Source organism: Elephas maximus, chromosome 12, assembly GCF_024166365.1.
Source record: "Elephas maximus indicus isolate mEleMax1 chromosome 12, mEleMax1 primary haplotype, whole genome shotgun sequence".
In the NCBI taxonomy this organism is placed as follows: domain Eukaryota; kingdom Metazoa; phylum Chordata; class Mammalia; order Proboscidea; family Elephantidae; genus Elephas; species Elephas maximus.
In genome coordinates this window covers 61,326,040-61,334,926 of record NC_064830.1, presented here as the reverse complement: position 1 = coordinate 61,334,926, position 8,887 = coordinate 61,326,040, and the positions used below count along the sequence as shown (strand labels likewise).

The 8,887-nt window shown below is 41.8% G+C and overlaps 3 protein-coding genes across 8 annotated transcripts in view; 1 reads left to right on the top strand and 2 right to left on the bottom strand.

Moving 5' to 3' along the window:
- NAA60 (N-alpha-acetyltransferase 60, NatF catalytic subunit) overlaps positions 1 to 304 on the bottom strand; it is a 49,497-nt gene extending 49,193 nt beyond the window's left edge. For all 5 annotated transcript variants that reach the window (XR_007519596.1, XR_007519599.1, XR_007519601.1 and 2 more), the window contains exon 1: positions 222 to 304. The gene's annotated coding sequence lies outside the window, so the exon portion shown is untranslated. The remainder of the gene's footprint in view (positions 1 to 221) is intronic.
- The window catches only part of ZNF174 (zinc finger protein 174), a 44,467-nt gene that overhangs the window by 22,117 nt on the left and 13,463 nt on the right, over positions 1 to 8,887 (bottom strand). Inside the window, exons 4-5 of one of the 2 annotated variants that reach the window (XM_049903533.1) lie at positions 1,078 to 1,250; positions 629 to 856 (exon numbers count right to left, since the gene is read on the bottom strand). In XM_049903533.1, coding sequence (XP_049759490.1) covers positions 629 to 856; positions 1,078 to 1,250 — 401 coding nt within the window. Of the gene's footprint in view, positions 1 to 628; positions 857 to 1,077; positions 1,251 to 8,887 lie in introns of those variants that run through there. The other variant, XM_049903534.1, reaches the window with a different exon arrangement.
- ZNF597 (zinc finger protein 597) lies at positions 644 to 8,431 on the top strand. Its single transcript, XM_049903526.1, is given in 11 exon segments — positions 644 to 726; positions 904 to 990; positions 2,146 to 2,272; positions 3,865 to 4,035; positions 4,038 to 4,132; positions 4,135 to 4,246; positions 4,249 to 4,359; positions 4,362 to 4,471; positions 4,473 to 4,596; positions 4,599 to 4,744; positions 4,746 to 8,431. Coding segments are annotated over 10 exon segments (1,236 nt in total). The 5' UTR covers positions 644 to 726; positions 904 to 957; the 3' UTR covers positions 4,953 to 8,431.

Here is an 8,887-nt window from a genome sequence, read left to right as displayed (position 1 = left end):
GAGCCAGATCTGTATCGGATGGGGTGCAGCCGCGGGGCACAAGGTCCCTAGGATATTTTGGGTTGGAGACTAGCAGCCGAGGCTGCGCCGCTCTGAACTGTGAAAACGCAGAGGCACTCCTTCACATTCCAAGGCCCGACAATTTACCAAAAGCACAGAGGACTGCTCAAGTCCAAGGCTAGGCCAGGGACCACCGCCCCCCGCCCCCTCATTCACCTCACCTCTGCCGAACCCAAGTTTCAGGCCTACAGGGCAGTGCCGGCCGAACCCACATTTCGTTATCGACTCTCTTTCGGGTTCCGGGATCTCCCTCTTTTTTGGCCTTCCTTCCCCTCGGAAACACTACGCCCCTCAGTTGGTCACCCTAACGCCCCTCTTCCGCGAGTCAGCAGACACGGAGCTCACCGGGGAGACCCAGCCAGCGGAACCGGAAATGTTTGTAGCGACGTAGGGGGGAAAACTACATCTCCCGGAATGCCCGATGAGCCCTTGTTCCTCCGTTAAGGTGCTCGATTGGTTAGCACACAAGAAGGACTGCCCTCTCCGGGGTCACGCAGACCAATAACTGGGCAGATATAGCGTATATTTCTGGAGGTGGGCCGTTTTTCTGGTGCCTTTCTCGGCTACTTCAGCCTAGGGGTGTTGGGGGTCGTCGGAGTCTTCCGGTGGCCGCGGGTGTAGTTGTTTCGTTTGTGTGGGGCGTCGGTTTCTGCTGTTTCTGCCGGGGTAGGGCAAGGCTTTCTAAGGTTATTCGTTCCGGAGCGGAAAGTGGGGGCCAGCTGGCTGGGGGTTCGGCTCTCTCGAGGAAAGGCGCAGTCGGTTCAGATCTTAAGAAGATTTGGGGAAGCCAGGGAGCCTAGGAGTGCATAGAGGAGCTCTAAGGGCTGTTCTTTCCCCTCCCAGCTTTGTCCTGAAGCCCCTGTCGCGACTTGAGGAAGACCACCCCCTACCCTACAGATGGCGTCCACTCTCTCTACTACCGCGGCCCAGGTCATGCGAGGTCCCTTCTCCCACCCAAATTCTGGTGTCAACTTTTTGGCTTCTGCCTATTCTCCTTTGGAGGCGGGCTAGGCATACCTGTGGTGATGGGAAGTTGTCTTTGTTTCTAGACCAGGCACGTAGAAGAAATGTTTTCTCTGAATCTCGCAGACCACTAGATGGGAGCAGGGCCCTTTGGAGGAGTCTAAAACAAAGTATCTCAAAGTTTCTTTCTTGAATGCTGCTCAAAATTACGGGTTTTAAGGCTTCACCTGTTGAATTAAAAACAACAAACCCCAGATACCCAGGTGTTACTTAAGCACAGTGAAGCTCTACTATTGATTAAAAAAAAACAAAACCTGTTGCTGTCGACTCAATTCCGACTCATAGCGACCCTATAGGACAGAGTAGAGCTAACCCCATGGAGATCCCAAGGAGCGCCTGGTGGACCCGAACTGCTTACCTTTTGGTTAGCAGTCATAGCACTTAAACACTTCGCCACCAGGATTTCCATTATTGATTTATAGACTGGTAAACTTAGGGAAGGTGGAGCAGGCCTGGATGATGTGCTTCAGGGGGCTTAGCAATGAGTGTGTGGGAAGAAAGCAGGAACAGGAAAGGGAAGGATGTTTTGAGAGAAGCCTGGGACCCTCATCCCTTTCATGATTTTTCCTGAGCTACTCAGTCTTCCCTTTCCCTTAGAACATCCTTACTTAATGGTTTCCCTTACCAGGAGTTTTTCCCTCACCTTTTCTCTCCCAGAAGACACTATACATTCCGAGTTAGCTGGTCTGGTTCTTATACCACTCCCTTAAAATCTATGTCAATTTTCACCCTCTTCCCAGCTCCCACTCCTTTTTTTGTTGTTACATTCTGTCGAATTGATTCTGACTGATAGTGACCCTATAGTACAGAGTAGAACTGCCCCATAGGGTTTCCAAGGAATGGCTGGTGGATTCCAAGCTCTTAACCACTGTGCCACCAGGGCTTCACTCATTAGGGCCCATTTTTACTCCAACACTCGAAACTTTTACCCCAAAGGTAAAAGAACCTCAGCGTTCTTTTCACCTTTGCATCTGACATTTCTAGGTTTCCTCAGCCCTCCTGTTCTGAGTGGGGCCTGGCCCTCAGGCCTCTTGTACCAAGATGAGATCACGTGTGTTTTAGGGATCAGTGCTGTTTGAGGATCTGGCTGAGTATTTTTCTCAAGAGGAGTGTGTGAGTCTGCATCCAGTCCAGAGGTCCCTCAGCAAAGGTGCCACACAGGAGTGTTTCAAGGATGTGGCCTGGCTGGGTAAGGCAATTGTTTTTTCCTGCAGTATGGAACTTTGGTCAGTTCTAGGGTTAGGATTTCATGGCTTATCCACATGTTGGGTTTGGGGAAGTGGGACCTATTCCTGGATGATTTATATGGATGTGATAAGAACTTTAATGGGACAGTAAGTTTCAAAGTATGAGATGATTTTTAAAAAACAAAATCTAGTATAGTTACTGTGATTTTACACAAGACACAGTAGTGCCTGGTAATCTTCCCAAATATTTGTTACAGTCCATTCACAGTTTTATTTGGGAAACCTCATTAGCATAGTTACTATCATTTGCTAAAAGTTGGAAATTGATTTCATCTTTTTAAAAATATTTTATTGTGTTTTTGGTGAAAGCTTACACAGAAAGTTAGGTTCCCATTTAACAATTTCCACACAAACTGTTCAGTGACATTAGTTACATTTTTCACAGTTTGTCAGCATTGTCTTTAATTGTGTTCTGGTTGTTCCATTTGCAGTACTCTAGTTTCTCTGCCTCATCTCCTCATATTTGCTTTAGAGTAATTGTTGACCTCTGGGTCTCGTATAGATGGTTTTTTAGTAAAAAAAAAAAAAAATGTTTTTTTAGTAGCGCACCATTATTATGGGGGATACCCTTTATTTTGTGTGTCACTCTGCTATTTTGCTAAAAGGTTATCTAGGGATAGTTTCTGTTCATTGTTTAAAGAATGTCTCAGGGTGATATGATTTAAGATGGTGCTATGCTTTTCTCACCTAAGAGGAAGTATGTGTAGAGTATTCCTATTCCTTTGTTTGAGCATATTTTATTCGTGACTAGGGTCAAGTATCTAAGCTGTCCCATAGCTTATATTTTATATTCTTTCATTTCTTTCTTAATTATGCTCATTTTTGTCTCTACCATCTTGAACATATGGAGTATTTTTATATCTGTTTTAACACCTTTCTAATTTTAAGGAGCCCTGGTGGTGCAGTAATTAAGTGCTGAGCTAACTGAAAGGTCTGTGGTTCAAACCCACCAGCCGCTCAGTGGGAGAGAGATGTGGCAGTCTGCTTCAATAAAGATTTAAAGCCTTGGAAAACCCTATGGGGCAGTTCTGCTCTGTCCTATAGGATTGCTATGAGTCAAAATTGACTTGATGGCACTGGGCTTTTTTTGTTTGGTTCTACTAATTTTATCATTTGTGTCATTTTTGGGTCTGTTTCTGTTGATTTTTCTCTTAATTATGGGTTACATTTTTCTGCTCAGCTGTTACTCGAGATAGCTTAAAAGATTAAAAAGCTCTTGAATCCTAATTAGACTAACTGGAAGACCCCACTTCTAGACTATGTCTGCCAAAAAGATTTTCCTCAGTACCTGTCCTGTTGGACTCTGACTTAGTTGTAGTTCTTTGCTGCCTCCCCTTGCAGGCTCACCTAGAACTGGATCCTTTGGGAAGCCAATAGATCCTACAGGCTCCAGATGTAGATGTTACCAATGTCTGGGTTATGGGTTAATCTACCTACAGTTTCCTGGAACTCTGTAACTGCCTTAGCTTGTTGCTTCCTCAGTACCACTTGAGGGTGTTGTCTATGTTTTGCCTTATTTTGTTTTTATCAACAGGAGAGGAAAACAAGACTGAGATTAATCAGCAGTTAAGTCTAGAGTCTATGGAACTTGAAGAACTTCCCCTAGAAAAGTACTCCATTGCTGTGCCTCTTATCTATTATCCAGAAGAATCCCCTGAAGATGAAGCTGGAAGCCCTGGAGGGAAAATGTCCGGTGGAACTTCCACTTGAAAAAAAGATTCATAAGCCTTTTAGTTACCGTTGAAAACCATACTCCATTAGTAGAACTTTCTCAATGTTTAGGAACCAGAGCACTTTCTGAAATTCTGAAATTCTTGAGTTTCCCTGGGTAGAAGCCAAAAATGTACATAAGACTCCTGAATGTGACCAAAGCTTCAGTGATAATTAATACCTTGTTTCGCACCCAAAAATCCATTCAGCAGAAAAAAGTATAAATGTGGTGACTGTAGGAAAATCTTCAGTCACAGAGCCAATCTGAGGACACACAGGAGAATCCACACTGGGGAAAAGCCGCATAAATGTGCCAAGTGCAGCACATGAGTGTCCGTGTAAAGGAGAAACCCTATACGTGTGGGATATGTGGGAAAGGTTTTATGTGGCTCCCTGGATTGGAACAGCACCAGAAAACCCACACTGCAAAAAAAAAAAGCCTATGAATATGCTAACTGTGAGAAACGTTTTGGTAAGAAAACAAGTCTTGCTTTCCATGAGAAAATGCATACATCGGCAACACACCACCGGCATACTCACAGTGTGAAGAGCTTTGGTAAGCCTTCAAACCTTGCTGTCCCCAAGAAGAGGAGGAAGAGGACTCTGAACGATGCAGTGATTATGGGGAAAATTTGTTATTCTCGAAATGTAAACCCTTAAAATGTCCTGAATGGGAAACAACCTTTCTTCGTCTCTCTGACCTTTATCTCCCATCAGGAGGTTCATATGGTAGAAAAGCCCCACACATGCAAAACATGTGCAAAACATTTTACTTTGGAATTAGAACTGGCATGCCACCAGAAAAACCAAACAGGAGAGGAACCCTTAAGATGTACCGTGTGTGGGAAATGTTTCAGGTTGGATATGCATCTCATTATTCATCAGCAAATCCATATGAAACGTGCCATGTAAATATAACAGATTTTCATAACACTTGTGCTTTTCAGTGGAAAACTGTTACCCTTTATGTGCCAGGCACTGTGCTAAGCACTTTACGCTTATTACATGTACTATATTATTTGATTCTCAACCATATCCTTGATTTAGGCAGTGTTATTTCTGTTTTATAACTGAAGAAACATAGTGAATCCAGGGTTCTGTTTTGGTCACTGTTCAAATTCTATTTTTATGAACCAGAGGAAGATAGAACTTTTATTTTTAAACTCAGTTTTCATTAAGATGAACGTTATTGCTAGAGTTTTTAAAATTTTGTTTACATGTTTAAGCTTTGCAAAAAAAAAATTTATTTTTTTTTTTGCCAGTTCTGCAGTACCTAGGAAAGTGAATAATTTTACGTTTTATACTTTTTTTTTTTGCTGTAACTATTTTAATGTAATATCTGTATGAAATTAGTATTGTTTTCCATGTGGGTTTCTAGAGAATTTTAGAAGCTTTTTTTCTCTGCAAAAAGTTCCCAAATGGGTGAACCAGTTAGTGTCTTGATGGTTGTTAATATCCATGGAATTCCCATTTTCAGACCTAATGCCAGCAGCAGGTGCTGGCTTTTGTGATTCTGGTGTTTGCGAGGTGTTTCGGCAGTCTAACGACAGACTTCTGGTGCCTGGATCTGGGGAAAGGTATTTAGAGGTAGTGGTCGGGCCTGCTTTTATCTGATATGACCCTTATGAGGTGATTTGCCTTCATATTTCTACCAAAGCATATTATGTGTCTTGCTACGAATAATAGCAAGTATTGTTTAGTGAAAGGCGCCATGGTGGGACAATGGTTAAATATTCAGCTACATTGAATGTACAAGATGTTGGCTACGGTACCTAGCTGTTAACACTGGTTAGAGGCAGGAAGATAGAACTTTTTTTTTTTTTTTTTTAACTCATTTTCATTAAAATGAAGGTTGTTGCTAGAGTTCTTTTAATTTTTTTAAAATAAGCTTTGCAAGAGGGAGAATTTATTTATTTGCCAGTTCTGCAGTACCTGGGAAAGTAACTAATTTTATGTTTTATACTTTTTCTTTGCTGTAACTATTTGAATGTAATATCTGTATGAAATTAGTATTGTTTGACATTGTTTTATAGGTTGAGTGAGGAGAACTGAAACGGACGCCCTAACTCAGCCCACTCACTCCATGCTCTTTTGTCATTTTTGCCTTGTTTCTTATTCGCAGACATACAGTTGAGACCATGTGCCCTGTATGTCAAGGTCAGATTTGCATCTTTGTTTCTGGTGTCTCTGCTCTTAGGGTAAAGAACACCAGTCGGTCCGGGCTTCAGGACCTTGAATAAAAAAGTGAGCTTGTCTGGAGTTTTTGTTTTTTTTTTCCCCCAGTAGTTTCTCTTGGTCTGAGAAGCTTAAAACAGTGTAGAAAGCTAGTCTCCAGTTAATTTTCTGATGAGCCAACTCAGGGGTATAATAATCCTTGTTAAATATCAATAAGAGTACTACTGCCCCACTTTCCTGTTTCTGTCCTGGACAGGAGAAGCTGATACAGTGCGTTGTAGCACAAATTAGGAGTGCTAATATTTAAGACTGAATAGAGTTTGAAGGTGGTAAATAAAATTGGAAAAGAGGCCCCCACTAGAAAAGCTCCTGTAGAAAGGAGTCGAGAGGCACTTGGACAGAAGGGAGCTGACACAAGAGATGGAAACCGTCCTCCTTTATAGGAGCCCTGGTACGGTGGTTAAGTGCTCAACTGCTAACTGAAAGGTCGGCAGTTCAAACCCACCAGCTGCTCCACGGGAGAAAGATGTGGCACTCTGCTTCCTAAAGATTGCAGCCTTGGAAACCCTATGGGGCAGTTCTACTCTGTCCTGTAGGGTCATTATGAGTCAGAATCGACTCAACAGCAATGAGTTTTTGTCATCCTTTGCTCCTAAGAAAGTATAGGGAAGGTGAGAGTTTATGCCATGAATCTCTTCCACACTTTAAAATGGACATTCACCTTTCCAGATGAGACTTTCTTTACAGTTAACCTCTCCTATTTTGCGATTTTCTTCTCCAGATTTTGGGAGATTATGCCAAAACTCAATAAGAGATTAGAAAAACAGTATTTTTACAGAAACACTATCGTGCACATGGGCGTAATCAAAACGGCTTTTTGGTGTAATAAAGATTGGTGTGCAGAAAAATTGAAAACAAAACCCTGAGTGTCAGTTACTGTGAAATAGGCATATTTTCAGATACTGTCTTTTTGTACACTTGCTCCTAAACATATTTGCTGGATGTAATTGAAGCTGCTTTGAGCCCAGGGAGTTGAAGAAAAGAGGTTGTGTCAGCCAGTGAGAGCCATGCTGTTTTTATGATGATGGCTTCTTCACCCTTCTATTTACAATGCCAATTGATGGACGTAGATTCCACAAGAAATACTATTAACCTACTGTGTTAGATGTGATTAACAAATACTGGATAAAAGTTAATACAGGCTGAAAAACTAAATTTAAGAGTTTTGTTGCTTTGAACAGTTGGTTGACTATAGTTTGCAGCTTGGACTTTGACACACTATTAAAAGTGAAAGCTTTGTGCCAAAGAAACTGACTCAAATTTCTTAGGTTTTGTTGTTGAAGCAGTGACGAAAATGTATACCTGACAAGTCCTTAATGTGATTGCCGGAATATGAGAGTCTGTTAAACGGTCATCAATGATGAAACAGCATTTTTCTAACGGAATTCAGATGTCATCAGTTTACATTTTGTAATTTTAAAAATTAAGGAATTATTCTCAAAGGAATTCCACTCAAAATAGTTGTTTAGAGTTCTGTTGCTGCAGATAATAATCTATGCATATCTCCCCTAATAATAGAAAATGACCCAAGAATTCAAGTTTAAAAATAACATTTCACAGTAAATGCCATTTTTTGAGATTTCACTCCTGGCAAGCTATATAATTCAGTGGCAGTGTTCTGATAACTGCAGCATAAAATATCATATAATCTGAAACTGCAGATTTTACTCAAAAGTAATCTGCCAATTTGCCTCATATATGTACAAGGGGAGGCATAAAAGGTTATATGAATAAAGAATATTTTGAATTGTTCATTAAACTCGTTATCCCTGTGGGTTTCAGTAGGATAGTGTTTTTTCTTTCACGATCTTTAGCTTTAAAAAGCTAACCAACAATGAGCTTCGTGAAGAGTGTGTGTAGGCATCTGTTGTAGTTTTGTAGGTTGGGAGAGCTATTGATCTGGCACCAAGCTCCATCTGACTATGGGTGTTTTTTTACTGACTTCCCTCGTATTAACAATAAAGGGAGGAGGGGGATAGGATATAAATACACTTGTGTAAACCTAAGAATATGCTGCAATCTCTAGTTCCTTTGAATACCTCAGGAGTATGTTGTTTTGTACTTATGTTTAATGTTTGTTTTACTGGTTTTGGTATATTCTCATCAGCCTTATGGGCAGTGATTATATATACCTAATGTGCAATCTGGCATTTAATAAACGCTTTTTTATAATGATGGCGATGAGGTGAATTTTTTTTACACCTAAATGGTTTTCAGTATAGTCAATTGGAACCGTTAAGATTCGTAGACCGTGGTTTGGATAAGAGACCGAATGAAGTTGTGCCGTTTAAATAAATGGAGGTAAGACCACTTGCTCCCTGTACCTCAGAAAAATTCCAGCGTTTTTCTGGGAACACAGAGCACCAGACGTTGATTTCCCTTCTAGTCTATGCTTCACTGCGGCCGTCCCAGAGCAGCGACTACCCTGCGTGAGCCGCTGCTGGAAGTTGGGGGTGGGAACTAAGGATCCCAGGAGCCTCTGCGCAGCCTCAGAGAGACCTTGACGCTCCAGCTCGGCCATTTGCCACTCTGGCCGGCGGAAATGCCAATGAGATGAGGGGCTAGAGCGGCATGCTCGGCTGGAAACCGGAAGCTGCGAGCTCGATTCCACC